Genomic DNA, 18,024 nt, shown 5'->3' on the forward strand with positions numbered 1-18,024 from the left:
GGAAGAAACTCACCCATACGTGAGGTGTGATTTAAATGAATACAGCAGTCGTTTTTATCTCGTGAATAGTTTTTATTACAAGCTGCTATTAGATGTTTCCGGGCATACCGCGGATGACAGCACTGTACATTTTGTTTCAGGAGTGATTGTGCGTCGAACGCACCTCTTCAAACAGTTCGGCAAGGGTTTAGTTTGTCCAAGTAGTGTTGCCGTACAACTTCCACTACCGCTTACTTCCGTATGCAGTTAGGGTAACCGCGACGTCAACCACTGATTTTCGTGACGAGGTACAGGCAACACATCACTACCTGTTTGTTGTCATCTGCAATGCAAGCCATGCATTCACATGTGCTGTTAATTCAATGCGAAAGGAAACAGTTCGAGTTTTGAACTACTTCGGCTGTACCCACAGCAGCACGAATTATGTAATTTACTTTGCTAGTCCAAATAACGTAAAGACCGACCACTTCATTTCGCAGAAAATATCACCACGAACCAGTTGTTACCATTTAATCAAAAAAAAAAAAAACGTTACTTGGACAAGGTGGTGAAGGCCGACGGCCGTGGTTCAGACTTTAGACTTTGGGTCTGCATACATACAGGTCAACGTTGTATAATTACACTGCGTGGTTAAAATGGAGTGGCAGAAATGAAAAAAAAAAAATACATGGTATATTAAACCTACACTGCCTGACGTCACAATTATTATACTTAAATAGTTACATTTATTTTTGATGGAATATGAAAATACAGTCGTAGCGATACCAAAATGGTTTCGGTGAATGACGTCACTTATTACGTCACAAAACAGACGTGGTCGTTACAAATGTTATGGTATTTGAGTACATTTTCCCCAAATCTCTCTCTCTCTCTCTCTCTCTCTCTCTCTCTCTCTCTGTATATATATATATATATATATATATATATATATATATATATATATATATATATATATATAGTTATTTATTTATTTATTTATTTATTTATTTTTTGCGGGGTGGGTAACTCAACACAACATTTAAGAAGTACATAAGAGAGGCAGAGCTTGGGCATTGCGACAAGGCGAAAGACTACATTTTGCTTATAGACAAGGTTAAAGCACTGATTTGTGTTTTAATTGTATTTTAGATTTGCACATACTGGGAAAGGATGGCCAGAACAGCAAATAATCCATTTCAACGTATCGTTGAGCCTCTGGATCCTCACATTGCAAATCAGCTGTTTTATAATCTCTCCAAACTTGAAGAGCCAAGATACAGTAAGAGATCATCGGTTGCTGTCAAATCTGACCCTGTTAGATATTTCTCCCCATAATGTGCTCCTAACTACTTTGTATATAACCAATTAACTCCTTGTTCTCTTGCAAAAAAGAATGAGCAGAGCATTGACAATCCAAACGGTTCTGGTCTGTTTTGGATTGGATTGGATTTGCCTTTATTAGTCTCGCAGTGGAGAAATGTACATGTTTTTTTAGACAGCTTGCCGTTCTCCATCCGAGTTCTCTTGGAGTCTGCTGTTAGGAACTGCGACGGCTTTCTGGTGAAGGAGTCAGACGTAGAAAATATCCTGAACTGGAAGCAAACACAGACGCAGACGGTGGAGATCCCATTCATGCCAGCACGCGTCATCTTGCAGGACTTCACGTATGTTTGTCCTCTCATTTTTTTAACCTTTGGACTCGTTACTGACAGGTGCGCTGCTTTTGTTTGTTTCATTTTTATTTACAGTGGCGTACCTGCTGTGGTGGATTTCGCTGCTATGCGTGATGCAGTGATTAAGATGGGCGGAGATCCTGAGAAAATCAATCCCGTTTGCCCGGCCGACCTGGTCATTGATCATTCTGTCCAAGTAGATTTTAACAAAAAGTAAGACTGCCAAAATAGTTCTATCAGCTATTAAATGCTCCAATAATCAAATTGTACTTATGTTTATTTTTTTGTGAAGGTCTGATAGTCTCCAGAAAAATCAAAACTTGGAATTTGAACGCAACAGAGAAAGATTCCAGTTCCTGAAGGTGTGAACAAGCGCTCACTGTCAGACAACAATCACTTTTGTCACGCTTGGACAATTTTTTGCTATATATCAGTGTTTCCCAACCAGTCAAAGGATTTTTTATTTTGGGAGTCTCTTTCAAATGAGCACCTTGAAGCAGTAATTCAGGCTTTTGTCACATCTCTGCTCGATTACTGTAATGCGCTTGACATTGGATTCGGCCAATCCTCCTTGAAGCGTCTCCAGCTGGTCCAGAATGCTGCTGCTCGCCTCTTGATTGGTACTCGTAAGAGGGAGCACATAACTCCAACTCTGGCATCCTTTCACTGGCTCCCTATACATTTTAGAGTTCTTTTGAAGATCTTATTATTTTTCAAATCTTTAATTGGCCTCGCTCGTCCTTATCTCTCCGAGCTCATCCACTTCTACACCGCTTCCCGACGCCTCAGGTCCACTGACCAGACATTACTAGATGTGCCAAAAACTAAACGGAGGCTCAGAGGGGATGGAGCCTCTCTGGAATGACCTGCCGCTGAACATTCGGCAAGCCCCTTCGCTGCCCATCTTTAAAACCCGTCTCAAAACTCACTTGTACTCTTTGGCATTCGACTCAGCATGATTCCGACTTGAGCTTGGTTTCACTCCCTGGTGCTTTCTACTAAGTTTGTGACTGCTTTATTTCCTGTATATGATGTTAAGTGCTTTGTTGCAGCTTCAGCTGTTGTTAAAGCGCTATATACGTCAATATGTATTGTATTGTTAATGTTCATTGTGTGCATTGGCTATATCAGGTTTGGGAATGTTAACCCCTTGCCCAAAAAAAGGAGAAAGTGTATTGCTTGAAATCCCTTCATTCATTAATTGGTTCATTCGTTCGTCTATGTATTTATTTATACATGTTTATTTAATTATTTATTTATGTGTTTCTGTATGTTATTGTTTATTGATTTTGTAGTGGGGATCCCAAGCTTTCCGCAACATGCGCATCATCCCGCCAGGTTCAGGAATTGTCCACCAAGTCAACTTGGAGTATTTGGCCCGGGTTGTGTTTAACCACGAAGGATTTTTCTACCCTGACAGCCTGGTGGGCACCGATTCACACACCACCATGATTGATGGCCTTGGTGTCCTAGGTTGGGGTGAGTTGCCTTTGATTTTTTTGTTGTTGTACGTCCAAGTCAAGTGCCTTTTTTGAAATGGAAAAGTCACACTCAGCTATGTCGCGGTTTGTTTTTAGTTGACTGTTTGTAGGAGGTTTCATAAGAACAAGAAGCTTTGTGATGAATTGAAACCCACCCGGCTCGCTCAGTGATTGATTCGAGGTTGGTGTTTTCCTTTCTCGGTTCATAGGTGTGGGTGGCATTGAAGCGGAAGCAGTGATGCTGGGGCAACCGATCAGCATGGTTCTACCCGAAGTGGTTGGATACAAGATGTACGGGAGTCCGGACAAGTTCATCACCTCCACGGATATTGTTCTTACCGTCACCAAGGTAAACGCTTCCATTTCATTTCAGCTTTTGTGAACCATTGCCCGCCATGTCGAACACTATTGATTCTTTTCCAGCACCTCCGTCAAGTGGGCGTCGTGGGGAAGTTTGTGGAGTTTTTCGGGCCTAGCGTTGCTCAGCTTTCTATTGCGGATAGAGCCACCATCTCCAACATGTGTCCGGAATATGGAGCCACGGCAGCTTTCTTTCCTGTGGACGATGTCAGTATCGAATATCTCAAGCAGACCGGTGAGTGACTAACAAATTGCGGCTGCTGTGAACGAATCTGCCGATGCTCATTAGATGTTGATTTTCTTTAAAATCAGGTCGGGAAGCAGAAAAACTGGCCTACATTACAAAGTACCTGAAAGCCGTGTCCATGTTTCGGGATTATAGCGATGTATCCCAGGATCCAGATTTTAGTCAGGTCTGTTCTGACACCTTTGTAGCTCATATAGCAGATAAAATGCATTAATCGCCTTGTGTGTCGACGCTAAGGTTGTCGAGTTGGACCTCTGTACTGTGGTGCCATGCTGCAGCGGCCCTAAAAGACCCCAAGACAAAATTCCTCTTTCAGACATGAAGAAAGACTTTGAGACCTGTCTGGGAGCAAAGGTGAAGTTGCTTTTTTATGATTTTTGGATTTTAGATTATATAATAGTAATAATACATTTTATAACCACATTTCAAAACTCTCAAGGTCACTTTACAGTCAGAGGATAGGTTTTTCTGTGGGTGAGCAGCGGCAGCCACGTGCGCCAGCGTTCACTTAACCCGGAAGTAACTCAAATAGATAGAAAGCTAGCTAGATAGCCAATAGTTAGCCAGGTAGCTAGGTAGCCAGCCAGCCAGATAGCTATATAGCTAATAGATAGCTAGCTAGAAAGCCAGCCAGGGAACTAGATACAGTAGCAAATAGATAGCAAATAGCTAGATAGCCAATAGTTAGCCAGGTAGCTAGGTAGCCAGCCAGCCAGATAGCTATATATCTAATAGATAGCTAGCTAGAAAGCTAGCCAGGGAACTAGATACAGTAGCAAATAGATAGCAAATAGCTAGCTAGCTAGATAGCTAGATAAATAAATCAAGAAATATTCATGTTGTCTTTCCTAAGACTTCCATGAAACCCTTAGATTAGATTAACCTTTATTAGTTTCACAGTGGAGAAATGTTGTACTCATCTGCACACTGCCCGACCCAGCATAGTCAAATCATAACATTTAAAGGACAACCGACACCATTTTTTTTGGTTTCCTAAGTGACATCAGGGAAACGCTGATATTTTTAGTCAAATAAAAAAACACCAATAAAAATGACTTGCCTAAAACTGCCACGAATGAGCTCAGAAAGTTTCAGTTTCAGAAGGTCCCGCCCCATTGTTCGTGACGTCACGCCAAGACGTCTTGCCTTGCTCGAGAATCAAAACAATGGCTTCAGATTCGGAGAAGATGCTTTCTTGTTACTCATCCAGTTATGAATATGATTCAAATTGTTCTGAAGAGGAAAGCATAAATGTTTGCAATCGATTAAAGAAGTCCTCCCATATCAATTCGAGCCGTCAATGACACCAATGTAGCGTCCCAGAAAATGCACAAGATGGCACCCAAGTTCCGTTGGAAATTGGCTTATTTGTCTGCTGGGAATTTATGTCAGCGAGTATCAAATAGTCGTCTTGGTGCAACACACAATGATTCACCATCGCATTATTTATGTTTTCCTTCTAATTTCACCATCAACACGAATCAAGACCAAACAAAGTACTCAAAATGCATTGTGTGTCGCTTTCTCGGTCAGTGACGATACCTACTTCCTGAATATTCAGCGCGAGTCTTAAAAACATAAAATATACCTATAGGCGGTGGAATCTTTGTAAAATACGCTCAGTAGAAATCATTTGAAGTGATTTTACAAATTGTGGACACAACTTGTCCGGAGGCGTCGGTTGTCCTTTAAGTGTGGTCCCCATATCTAAAGGGAACACAAATTAAGATCCAGCCAAATCGTCATATTGTCCGGCAATGAATTCTTATGAAATTCTTATTTCCTCTTAATCCAGCAAGGTTTCAAAGGCTTTGCCATGGCTCCGGATTCTCACAGCGCGACGGTCCCCTTCCAGTTTGAAGGAAAAGACTACACGTTAAGTCACGGCTCGGTCGTGATTGCAGCCATCACCAGCTGCACAAACACCAGCAACCCGTCCGTCATGCTTGGAGCAGGTGGGTCATTACATTTTCAGTTTTGGATTTCCCTCACGTTAGGATTTTGAAGTAACTTCTCATTCCAGGACTCCTTGCTAAAAAGGCAATTGAGAATGGGTTATGTGTGAAACCTTACATCAAGACCAGCCTTTCTCCCGGCAGTGGAGTGGTCACCTATTACTTGAAGGAGAGCGGTGTTATGGACTATCTCTCTCAATTAGGGTAAGATGATAAATATTCTTCGACGTAAGCGTACTCAATATTGAATTTAGTTGATGTGTTCATAATGAGTAGATTCATCAAAAGATTTAAATGTGATGCAACGAATCATTAGGTAAATGTAGGGCCCGAGAAAGAGCCCTGGGGAAACACCAAGCCAGTTTTCGGCAGACAGGTCACAAAAATGTCTTCAAAAACCTGGCCTGAAAAGTGATGCGAGGTCTGCTATTTTGTTTTAAAGCAGATACTTTGGGCTCATTTTGGTACCCCCGTTGGTGTTTTTCAAAAATCATCCCATCGGTGTTATCCAATTATTACTCAAATGCTTCTGTCTGTCTTTTTTTTTTAAAGCTTTGAGGTTGTCGGCTATGGTTGCATGACGTGTATAGGCAACAGTGGACCCCTCCCAGAGCCGGTGGTGGAGGCCATCACGCAGGTATTATCGTCGAGGGCATTTGGTCTTGTCCTTCCTGCACGTCGATAGCTTTCATGCACGGCTGCGTTGTCATCGAATACATGAATGCGTCCGTGATTATACTTGTGTGTGTTTTCGTTTTTTCAGGGCGATTTGGTCGCTGCGGGTGTTCTGTCAGGAAATCGAAACTTTGAAGGTCGCGTTCACCCCAATACCAGAGCCAATTACCTTGCCTCGCCGCCACTTGTCATTGCTTACGCCATCGCTGGGACTGTCAAGATTGACTTTGAAACACAACCGATTGGTGAGTCAAGTGGGCAGTCATGCCATATAATTTGGCTCGGGTGAAGAGAATTGAATGGTTATGATTTTTATGCGTCATGTAAATATGTGGGGCGCACCTTCAGTGAATGAAAAAAGTTTTCCAAATATAATATATAAATATATAAGTTATCTATTAGCTAGCTAGCTATCTATTAGCTATCTACCGAGCTAGCTATCTGTCTGGCTATCTATTAGCTAGCTGGCTAGCTATTAGCTAATTATCTATTAGCTATATACCGATATAGCTATTTGGCTGGCTATGACCATTTTGTGTTTGGGAGTCTTTTACTGAGCGAGTTGCTTGTTCTGTAGCCACAAAGGGACATAAGTCTCCTTGTGCCGGTCCCAAGCCCGGATAAGTACAGAGGGTTGTGTCAGGAAGGGCATCCAACGTGAAAGCTTGGCCAAAACAAACATGCGGATCAAACCTCTAAAGATGGAGGACACTGATTTGCTGTGGCGACCCCTTGAAGGGAAAAGCCGAAAGGAAAAGAAGAAGATGTAAATTCTCAAATTCTATGTTGTACTGATGGCAATTTTTTTTTTTAACGTTTTGCAGCCATTAATTCTGATGGCCGCAAGGTCTTTTTGCGGGACATCTGGCCTACGCGGGAGGAGATCCAGCAAGAGGAGAGGAAGTTTGTCATCCCATCAATGTTCAGAGAAGTCTACGAGAAAATTGAGGTACGGCGCCATTTGCTATTGATGGCTTTTTGTGAGCGGAGACTTTTGAAGAATGGCGTTGATTCTGGTTGCAGAAAGTAAACGAACGCTGGAATTCTCTGGTGGCTCCGCCCGAGAAATTGTATCCATGGGATGCCGCCTCAACGTACATCAAGTCCCCGCCCTTCTTCGATGGTTTGGTAAATGACGTTCTTTTGACTGGCATGCATCAGAAACGTTCTCAAGTGTGACTTTCAAAGACCAAAACGGGGCCAATGTATTTAGATTAGATTTGATTCGATTAGATTAGATCAGCCTTTATTAGTCTCACACTTGAAAAATTTACATTTCACAGCAGCAAAGTGATGAAAGGAAGAGGGAAGGAAAAGAAGTTAAAAAAACTAAATACAGGACCTGCTGTGAAGGCAGCCACTCTCGCAGTGCCATCATGAAGTCAAAACAACAATGAAAAACTAAATAACAAATAATGTGGCTCAACACAAAAGAGACAGTCATTCAATTTTAAGTACCCTCTTTGTTGTATGAAGCAGTTCTAGCTGAAAGAGGAGAGGGTCAAAGCGTCCTTTTCACCAATTGATCAGGGACGTCATGGTGAAATGTGCACATCTGCTACAAGATATATGTTGAAAGCAAACACGAAGCTGTATCATCCATTCACAAAAAGAGATTGTCTCACTTCTCCTGTCCCACGTAAATCTGCATCAATTCCAAGTTACGACAATTCCACATACGCATCGGCGCCCTGCGCTGACGCTCCTCTGATCTCATTATTTTCTGAAGATCTGAACATGTTCAAGGATTAGATTAGATCAGGCTAGAATAAATTAGATTACTGTTAGATTAGATTGCAATAAATTACTGATAAATTAGATTATATTAAAATAGATTAAATTAAAATAGATTCGATGAAATTAGATAAAATTAAATTAGATTGGATTAATTTTTAGTCGTTTACAGCAGCAAAATTATGAAAGGAAGAGGAAAGGTAAAAGAAGAAGTAAAAGACTCGCTAATTTCTTGTCGTTTATTCAGACCATGCAGTTAAATCCTTTACGGGCCATAGACGGCGCCTACGTGCTTCTCAACTTTGGCGACTCGGTCACTACAGACCACATTTCCCCTGCTGGGAACATCACGAGAAGCAGCCCCGCTGCCCGCTACCTCTCAAGCAGAGGGTGAGTGACCTCGAAGGAATGTTTTGGGTTGCCAAATCACTTTTAGATGCTATTATTAATATGATTTTTTTTAAATACGTGATGACAGTGTAACCCCGCGTGACTTCAACTCTTACGGCTCCCGTCGAGGCAACGACGCGGTGATGGCCCGGGGTACGTTTGCCAACATCCGGCTGCTCAACAAATTCCTCAATAAGCAGGCCCCCCAAACCATTTATCTACCGACTGGGGAAGTGGTAAGCAAGAATGACAGTTTCCAGCAGTCAATCAATCTTCAGATTGATCACAATTGGATATCATTCCCTGGAGTCCGGTCCTATGGAATCAAGTAGTTTTTCCCTCCTGTTGTGTTGAGATGGACGTTTTTGATGCCGCCGAGAAATATGGACAGTCAGGAGTCCCTCTGCTAATTCTCGCCGGGAAGGAGTATGGCTCCGGCAGCTCGAGAGACTGGGCGGCAAAAGGTCCACTACTACTGGTAAGACCGATTTTTGACTTGTTCACATGTCCATTAAAGACAGTGATTTCCATCCGCTGTGTTCTCTGCGTATTTTCCAAGGGCATCAAGGCTGTTCTCGCCGAGAGCTACGAGCGAATCCATCGGAGCAATCTGGTAGGGATGGGAATAATCCCGCTGGAGTATTTACCAGGAGACAACGCTGAGAGCCTGGGGTTGACCGGAAGGGAGCGCTTCCATATCGCCATCCCCGAGAACATCACCACCAGGATGACTGTTGTTGTGACGGTACGCTTACGCCAACTCGTGAAAGATGCTTTTGAATATCGAACGCCTGACTCTTTTATTTTTTGCTCCAGCTCGACACAGGAAAAACATTTAACGTACGGATGAGGTTCGACACAGATGTGGAGCTGGCCTATTTCCACCACGGCGGCATTCTGAACTACATGATCCGCAAGATGTCAGAGAATTAGCATCCGTGATCCAGAATTTTCCTCATTATTAGATGTAAAATTCAACAAACCATTCCTGTTCAAGTGAATTGTTTGTAGGATTGTATCAACAAGTGTTTCCTCCATTTATTTGGCCTTAATTTTTGTCACATGTACGTATTTACAGATCCACGTCCTGTATCTTTTGTCATGGGAGTATAGCGGAGTAACTTCTCCTATGCTTTTACAGTATTTGCCAACTGACAATGTGATAATACAGAGATGTGCAATAACTGATATTTTGTAGCTATGCAAGTTATGTAAGAATGTCAAGAGGGATTCTGTTTTGGATTTGCATGAAATGGACAATTGTACATAGCTTGACTCTCCGTGTACCACGACCCTGACATTAAACATATAAATACAGCAAAGTATTGTAAGATACTCTAACGTTCTGCACATTTTGAACGTGTACAATTAAAATACTTAAATCATTCATTTAAAATGTATTGTCTTCTTCTTTTCCTTTGGGCTTTTCCCTTCAAGTGTCCTCCATCTTTAGAGGTTTGAGCCACATGTTTGTTTTGGCCAAGCTTTTACGGCGGATGCCCTTCCTGACACAACCCTCTGCATTTATCCGAGCTTGGGACCGGCACAGGAAGACTTATGTCCCTTTGTGGCTACAGAACAAGCAACTCGCTCAGTAAAAGGCTCCCAAACACAAAATGGTCATCGGCACAGCAACATTCAAAAAAGCAAAAACTATACTCCCCATTTGGAAAATGTATTGTACTCAGTCCAAATGGGTTCCATACCCCTTTAATAAACAAATAAACTTTCATTAAAGCTGCAATATTTTGTTTTTCATTTGGAAGTCCTAATATTATATTTGTAAATTTATTTTACAAAAAGCACTTAAATGAACTGTAAAAAGTATTTAAATGTTCCCATTATAAATTTGATTTTTTTTTAAGGCCACCTGTTTGTCAAGCTAGTTTTGAAGGGAATAGATAATGAATTGATGACTTTTTTTCTTACATTTAAAAGCTTGGCATTCGAGACGTGTGTGTGTGTGTGTGTGTGTGTGTGTGTGTGTGTGTGTGTGTGTGCAAACAGCAACAAACAGTAAAAATGAAATCTGGTCCCTGTAACAAAATGTTCCATCAGAATTGGGATGTGATAAGTGTCTAGGAACACGTAGTTGTACAAATCCACTTTCCATATTCCTCATCCCCAAAACAAATATTTAGGTCATGTATTTTTGACAATAATCAGTGGTGGGCGGTCAGAGCCAGCAAGGCCTTCTCTGCTGGCCTAACATAATCAGACATCATTATCATAATTATAATAAAAGTCAATTTCATTAAAAAGTATTTTTTCTAAATATATATTTAATTATTCTACATACTGTTTTCTTGATGTTATATCCATTTGGTTATGCTCCTTTCAGTGTTGTAGTTTTAGGTCAGTGTTTTTAATCCAATCAGAATTCAGCTAGCTTGTGTCGCCAGGCTGTATGAAATCTGACCGACGCCTTCAGAATCAACAGTGAGGGCGTCTGTGCGCTGTACATGAACGGGCACATGTAATTGATATATACAGTAAAGTCTCGTTATATCGATATTCAAGGGAGTCCGAAAAAAATATCGATATAACCGGGACTATCGATATATCCGACCCTGTTTGCATGTAATTTTCTCAGTGCGTGCATAGAAATAGTATCGATATAACCGGGACTATCGATATATCCGATATCGATATAACAAGACTTTACTGTAGTTGCGATAGCCAATCAGATCACGAGTTGGCACAGTAAGGCCAGCTAGAGGGCCTCGCGTGAACATGACATGTACGCGTCCTGTGATTGGATACTCACTTTACCTCAGCCCTCAGCGGAGGCAGCGCTATGTAAATCAACCAACCGACAACAGATCAGACCCAGAAACTTTAGCACAAAAACCAAGTATATCTACTTGCTTTTTTAACCCACAATGGCTGAAAGAGAGGACAACTCGCTGTCGCATGTAGGCCTATTATCAAGAACAAATGAAAAAGATTTGTTTACTTTTATTTTCAACAAATAGTTCGTTTTGTGAACGTCTTGTTGTTTTTCTTATATTAAACTGACATTTTGTAATTTAGCGTAAAATCTTGTTAAAGATTGCATATTCTTGGTTCACTTAATAAAACTTTGTGGACAAATGATTTTAAATTTCCTTTTATTTTTAAGTGTTTGCAGTATCACGTATAGTGACAAGTTCTAATTGCTGATGCAGATTTATTGATGTGTAATTGCTCCGGAAAATAGCCTGTGTTGTAGACGATTAAGGTGATGCCACGCCCAGTACTGCGTGCGTGTGCTTTTGTAAATGATATCTCCAGCCGTTGTGTCATAAATTATGGTATTACGAGGGATATTTGTTCAAGTCGGACTGAGTAGGACTTCACTGAAGGCCTAGGTGTGAAATGCACGGACCGCCACTCACAATAATAGTTCCAAAAACTACAATAATAACATTATAAAATAAAATGTGAAGAATTAAACGACATAAGCCACATATTCTGTGACTGTAATGTCACCTTGAGTGTTTTGAAAGGCGTTTAGAAATGAAATGTATTATTAAAAAATAAACATAAAAATTACATTTTAATTCGCTTTTGCTTCTGCCTGTGCCATTTTTATCATGTTTATAATGTGGAATGTGAATACATGTACGACTAATACTTTGTGGGTGTGAAGACCTTTTGTTTATATTTAGTATGTCTTCTTGTGCCGGTCCCAAGCCCGGATAAATACAGAGGGTTGTGTCAGGAAGGGCATCCGACGTAAAAGCTTGGCTAAAACAAACATGCGGATCAAACCTCTAAAGATGGAGGACACTGATGTGCTGTGGCGACCCCTTGAAGGGAAAAGCCGAAAGGAAAAGAAGAAGATTTTCATTAATTTAGTTTGTAAGTCTCCGTCAACAGCGTCTCGTGACCGGAAGTACCTGCCCATCGATTACACGTCATTTCCGATGGAGGGTTTAGGGCCAAAACAAAAACAGAAGCTAGCAAGTGAGGAATTCATTTGAACGTACCAAAAGTAGAAGAAATATAAAACAAAACGAAACAATGAAATAAACAACGTACCCGACATTTTCTACTGCGCCATGAATTTGCGGGGACTCTTTCAGGATTTTAATCCCAGGTAAATGAACGACCGCGAAGTTTGGCTCTAGCGTTAGCCGGACGTCATAACGTCAGTAGGTTGGGAATTGCAAATAACAAATATTACGTAGTTTGAACTTGTTTTGTGACAAGTTAAAATTAGAAAAGTGCGAAAATCGGCTGAGAACTGACCTTTTTCTTGTGGACTTTAAATGGCACTTTATTCCGCTACTAATGTGCTGCTCTTCAGAAGACACGAGGATTTCATATTTCTCATGCCAACCTAACAGCTTAATTCGTCATTATATTCATTGCGTTTATTTCTTCATGTCAGTGATGACCCAACCACTGTTCAACATAGTCTGTTCCAATTTAGTCTGTTCAATTCAAATTCTGGTGTCGTTTCCTGGCAATTTTGTCGGCATTCACGTGCGTTTCCTTCCCCCCCGCAGCAAGTTCCTGATCTACTTGTGCCTGCTGTTGTTCTCCGTGTTGCTGTCATTGCGGCTTGATGGGGTTATTCACTGGAGCTACTGGGCAGTGTTTGCGCCAATATGGTTGTGGAAGCTGTTGGTCATCATCGGAGCGTCAGTGGGCACTGGAGTGTGGGCACACAATCCTCAGTACAGGTATGCTCGTTTTTGGGCATCTTTGCATTGTGTCCATTAGGGCCATGCAATATGGGGAAGAATGGTCATGAGATTCTTTACACTCACACTAACAGGGCTGAAGGTGAAACGTGCGTGGAGTTCAAGGCCATGCTGATCGCTGTGGGGCTTCATGTCCTTTTACTCATGTTCGAGGTGTTGGTGTGCGACCGTGTGGCCAGGGGGAATGGCAATTACTTCTGGCTGCTCGTCTTCATGCCGCTTTTCTTCGTGTCGCCCGTCTCCGTGGCGGCGTGCGTTTGGGGCTTCCGACACGACCGCTCCCTCGAGGTAAGATGTGTTTTGGCTAGCGCCGCCATGTTGAATCGCCTTGCTGGGGAAAGAAATGACATTTGCGCTTTGTCTTTTTCAGCTGGAGGTATTTTGCTCAGTGAATATTCTCCAGTTTATCTTCATCGCTCTGAGGCTGGACAGGATCATCAACTGGCCTTGGCTGGTGAGGCCCCGTCGCAATATTTTTTTATTTTCAGAGGACGGCAATGTGGTCAAAATAAAATATTTGTTAATAACTAAAAGTACTGGTGTTACAATACATATTTAAAAAATTAATTGGGCATTTTGAAAAATCGGATTACAAAAGTTCATCTCAGTCTGATTTTGAATTTCTTGATGTTTTCTTGCTTTTGGCCACCGAGGGCAGTATATTGCAGTCATGCCAACACAATCGAAGAAGACGTTCACAACTTCTGTTCAAATCACTCAGTAATATGTAATAATCATAATACATTTCATTTCTAAGCACCTTTCAAAACTCTCAAGGTCACTGGGTCGGTGAGCAGCGGCAACCACACACGCCAGCGTTCACTCAACCCAAAATAACTCAAATAGATAGAAACCTAGCTAACAGCTAGCCAGCTAGATAGGTAATAGACAGCAAATATATATCAAATAGATAGCTAGCTAGGTAGCCAGTTAGGTAGCTAGCTGGATAGCCAGCCAGACTATCTAGATAGCCAGCTAGATAGCAACCAGATAGATAATAGACAGCAAATAGATAGCCAATAGATAGCTTGCATGGTAGCTATCTAGATAGCCACCCAGGTAGCTAATAGACAGCAAATAGATAAACCAATAGATAGATAGCTAGGTATGTAGTGAAGTGAGTTGCTTGAAATGCACATTGTGTTACACTGACCGTGCAGGTCAAACTGACCTATGTATTAAAAACAATAGCTGTGGTCGATGACATGTAAATATTTTGATTTTTTTATGACTTGGACTTGAGGTCGGAGACTAGGACTAGCAACTTAAAGCATTTGGACTTGACTCAGACATGCGTATCAAAACTTGAGACTTGATCCGGACTTTTGCCCATCTCTGGCCAGGTGGTGTGTGTGCCACTGTGGATCCTCATGTCCTTCCTGTGCCTCGTCGTCCTTTACTACATCATCTGGTCGGTCCTTTTCCTCCGCTCCATCGACATCATCGCCGAACAACGGCGGACTCACATCACCATGGCGATCAGCTGGATGACCATCGTGGTTCCGCTGCTCACCTTTGAGGTGACGACCCGGTGATGCTTCATCGCCTTGGGGCCGCACCGGTGACATTTTTTCCACTCCCCCCCCGCCCTTTCTGCAGATCCTCCTGGTGCACAAGCTGGATGGCCACAACAGCCTGAGCTACATGTGCGTCTTTGTACCGCTTTGGCTCTCGCTACTCACGCTCATGGCCACCACGTTTGGCCAGAAAGGCGGAAACCACTGTGAGTAGAAAGTGATGAAACGTTGTTGGGTTTCGTGATCGGAAAGGGGAGACAAATTCAGATGATAAATTTTAGCAAATAAAGGAAACTTATATGCAACACTGAATCGATTAATTGAGAAGCTAATCCATTATCAAATATACAACCGTATTTTCCGGACGATGCTGAGCATCCAACAGCCTTGATTTTCTTCAAAAGATGACCATACCCCTTAGAATTCAGTGCGCCTCACCTGTATATGTGAGTTAAATTTGACCTACAACAGGCATCGCAACTACTATCATAAACCGCCGACTCCATTTCCCCACCGTAGAAATAGTTCACAATGCATGCTGGGATAAATAAATTGCCGTAATCTCTTAAAATTACTTTGCCAGGTGAAATTCTTTCTCAATTTAGGCATCGTTTTTCATTTTCGGCATAATGATTGGAAATTGAAAATGTTATGTTTTTGCTTGTTTTTGTATTTAGTGTCGTTCTGAAAAATTAACGGCCAAAATATTCCATGAAAATTTCTAAGGAACATGAATGTTTTGAAGAAGGAAGTTTGCTCGTCTTCGTAAATTCTATTTATTTTTGTATTGTGATGAACCCTGTTAAACTATGGATTATTTTTGAGCTGATCAAATGGAGAAAATACCACACATTGTCCGTGTAAGCTCTCAGTCGTACAGGAGTGGTCTCTCCATGAAAAGGTTTCTTCAGCCGTCATCTGTACTTCTTTGAAGGTGTCGGACGTTTCGCTTCTTATCCACAAAGTTGTTTTTGTATTTAGTGTCTCAAAAAATGTGTTTAGTTCTGAAAAATTTATGACATTCCCTTTCACCCAGCACTATCTGTTTAATGGATACATAACATAATTGCAGCCTCTACTATACCGCCTTATAATGCGTTTAGTTTGCTGACGAAGTTTCTTGGATAAGAAGCAAAACGTCCGACACCTTCAAAGAAGTACAGATGACGGCTGAAGAAACCTTTTCATCGATGTACCACACATTGTACTATTCTGCAATTTATATTTTTGTGTTTGATGTAAAAAAATACATGGCTAAATCTGACTGTTTTCTTGACATTCCCTTTCGCCCAGCAGTATCTGTCTAATGGATACATAACATAATCCCAGCCCCTACTGTAGCGCCTTATAATGCGTTGCACTTTACATACGGAAAACTTCTTTAACTATTTCATTCATTGAAAAGGTGTGCTTTATAATTTGCTGCGCTTTAAACATGGAAAACGTTTGAAAATACAGTATTCATTGGGGATGTGCCTTCTAAGCCGGTGTCCTTATAGTCCGGAAAATACGGTACTTTAACACTGGTCTGTACATTTTTAGAAAACATTTCGTTGAGATAAAAACATCAATTTTTCTTTTTTGCCGCTGGTGTTTCTTTCTTTAGTACATCGAGGCTTCCTAATGATCAATTTTCAATCATTTCTTTTCTTTCAATTTACAGTTTATTATGGTTTCACAGGTCCATACAGTCAATGAAAAGAAAAAAAAAACATACAGCTGACTTCTACATCTGTTAATACACCGGAATAGTTCCATTTTAAAATACAAAATACAAAACATGTTAGGACTAGTAATCATACAACGGTGTAACCATTTTTTATAATAAAATGAAAACAAAGAAAGAAAATGGAAAAATAAATAAATAAGTAAATAAAGTAAATAAATCAATCATTTCAACCCCAATGTCCTTCCAGGGTGGTTTGGCATCCGCAAGGACTTCTGCCACTTTCTGCTCGAGCTCCTCCCCTTCCTGCGCGAATATGGCAACGTCTCTTACGACCTCCAACGCAGCGATGACCCTGAGGGCGCCGAGGACCCGCCCGTCCCTGAACCTCCACCCAAGATCGCCCCCATGTTCCACAAAAAAACCGGCGTCGTCATCACGCAGAGTCCCGGAAAATATTTTGTCCCGCCACCCAAACTCTCCATTGACATGCCCGACTAGGCGGCCATGGGACTCTGGCAGGAGAGCCGCCGCTAACTTGAACTGAGCGCAATCCTGCGACGTCTTTTTCACCACAAGGGAGGTGATTATTCGGGACTACAAAATGGACGCCGCCTCGTCTCTGTCGTGGGACCAGCGGAGAAACGCTAGCTTTAAAAGTTGGCGCCTTGTTCCCTTGACTCGCGCTTTGGGGTCAAACCTCCTATTATGTTGACGAGACGTCGAATAATTCATTTTGCATCACATGCAAAAAGTTTCCGTAAATGTTGACTTTTTGGTAACATTATTTGTCCTGTCAAAATAATGCAACAAGAATGGGCACTTCATATTTTTCCCCTTCGCACTGTTCATTGTATATAAAAGAATCTTTGTCATTAGGGACCACAACAACTGATCCACTCTCAGTGGATCAGTAGAAACAAAACATCCCTGTCAACATGTTCCCCGTTGTTCTTGATTGTTAGTGATTGTCAACTCCTCATGGTTTGGTTGCAAATGTACATACATGGTCACGTGATCTGTTCGGCTACTTCCCGTTATCAACCGATCATCACCAAGCGGAATAAAATGATAAAAAAAGTGTATTCAGCCTTGACTGTTATTTGTCAGTTAGTCTTCAATGGGGGTGACACAGCGTTCAGTTTTGGAAAGTAAAAGGTCTTTAGGTGGGGATGCAAGTGTGAATTGTCTGTATGTGTGCCTTCTTCTTTGGCACAGTGTCATCTGGTTGACACATCCGCTTCACAGCGTACAGGTGTTGGGATCGAATCTGGCCCCGGCCTTCCCATTTGGTGTTTGAATCTCCTCCACCTGCCTGTCACTCTTGTGAGGATGAGTGGCTCAGATAATGGGTGGATAACTTCAAAGGTGTAACAGAGTAATAAAAGGAAATAAAAGAGCACGAGAGTGAGAAGGCGATCTTCTGTAGTAAAATGCACAGCAAAAGCTGCTGAATTAAAAACCTCTGGAAGCGAGCTTGTAGATGTCTGTATATGTCAAAAAAAAATAATCCCTTGCTAGAATAAACCAATTTGAATAAAAATAGTTTACAATTTATTCATCTAATCATATCGTAAAATATGTGACTGGGCCCTTCAACAGTTGATCATCGTTACGAAGGGGGGAAAAAACATTTTATATGAATATGCCTGACCG

General features: G+C 41.5%; 2 protein-coding genes across 2 annotated transcripts; both read left to right on the forward strand.

The window, feature by feature from the left end:
• The first annotated feature begins 210 nt into the window (after nucleotides 1-210).
• On the forward strand, nucleotides 211-9,883 carry aco1 (aconitase 1, soluble). The gene is made up of 21 exons (XM_088990691.1): nucleotides 211-287; nucleotides 1,129-1,258; nucleotides 1,475-1,643; nucleotides 1,728-1,865; nucleotides 1,945-2,014; nucleotides 2,948-3,131; nucleotides 3,343-3,482; nucleotides 3,557-3,728; nucleotides 3,806-3,906; nucleotides 3,978-4,094; nucleotides 5,536-5,695; nucleotides 5,764-5,899; nucleotides 6,248-6,332; nucleotides 6,459-6,615; nucleotides 7,195-7,319; nucleotides 7,394-7,498; nucleotides 8,352-8,494; nucleotides 8,583-8,730; nucleotides 8,850-8,972; nucleotides 9,054-9,239; nucleotides 9,311-9,883. Exons 2-21 carry the CDS (start codon nucleotides 1,150-1,152, stop codon nucleotides 9,425-9,427), a joined length of 2,685 nt encoding a protein of 894 aa, XP_088846817.1. The 5' UTR covers nucleotides 211-287; nucleotides 1,129-1,149; the 3' UTR covers nucleotides 9,428-9,883.
• A 2,520-nt stretch (nucleotides 9,884-12,403) lies between these two features.
• Nucleotides 12,404-17,453, forward strand: tmem185a (transmembrane protein 185A). Its single transcript, XM_088990692.1, has 7 exons — nucleotides 12,404-12,575; nucleotides 12,988-13,164; nucleotides 13,260-13,473; nucleotides 13,556-13,639; nucleotides 14,529-14,705; nucleotides 14,785-14,908; nucleotides 16,619-17,453. The coding sequence occupies exons 1-7, from the start codon at nucleotides 12,538-12,540 to the stop codon at nucleotides 16,867-16,869; spliced, it is 1,065 nt and encodes a 354-aa protein (XP_088846818.1). The 5' UTR covers nucleotides 12,404-12,537; the 3' UTR covers nucleotides 16,870-17,453.
• Nucleotides 17,454-18,024: the final 571 nt, after the last annotated feature.

Source organism: Hippocampus bargibanti, linkage group LG02 (assembly GCF_051943395.1).
Source record: "Hippocampus bargibanti isolate YZ-2025 linkage group LG02, ASM5194339v1, whole genome shotgun sequence".
Lineage (NCBI taxonomy): Eukaryota > Metazoa > Chordata > Actinopteri > Syngnathiformes > Syngnathidae > Hippocampus > Hippocampus bargibanti.

What these genes read in the sequence shown, in the direction of transcription:
- aco1 (XM_088990691.1), top strand. Translation starts at nt 1,150, where the DNA reads ATGGCCAGAACAGCAAATAATCCATTTCAACGTATCGTTGAGCCTCTG. An exon ending in GTCATCTTGCAGGACTTCAC is followed by an intron (nt 1,644 to 1,727) that starts GTATGTTTGTCC and finishes TTTTATTTACAG; the next exon opens with TGGCGTACCTGCTGTGGTGG. An exon ending in GACTATCTCTCTCAATTAGG is followed by an intron (nt 5,900 to 6,247) that starts GTAAGATGATAA and finishes TTTTTTTTAAAG; the next exon opens with CTTTGAGGTTGTCGGCTATG.
- tmem185a (XM_088990692.1), top strand. Translation starts at nt 12,538, where the DNA reads ATGAATTTGCGGGGACTCTTTCAGGATTTTAATCCCAG. An exon ending in TTTCAGGATTTTAATCCCAG is followed by an intron (nt 12,576 to 12,987) that starts GTAAATGAACGA and finishes TCCCCCCCGCAG; the next exon opens with CAAGTTCCTGATCTACTTGT. An exon ending in TCATCAACTGGCCTTGGCTG is followed by an intron (nt 13,640 to 14,528) that starts GTGAGGCCCCGT and finishes ATCTCTGGCCAG; the next exon opens with GTGGTGTGTGTGCCACTGTG.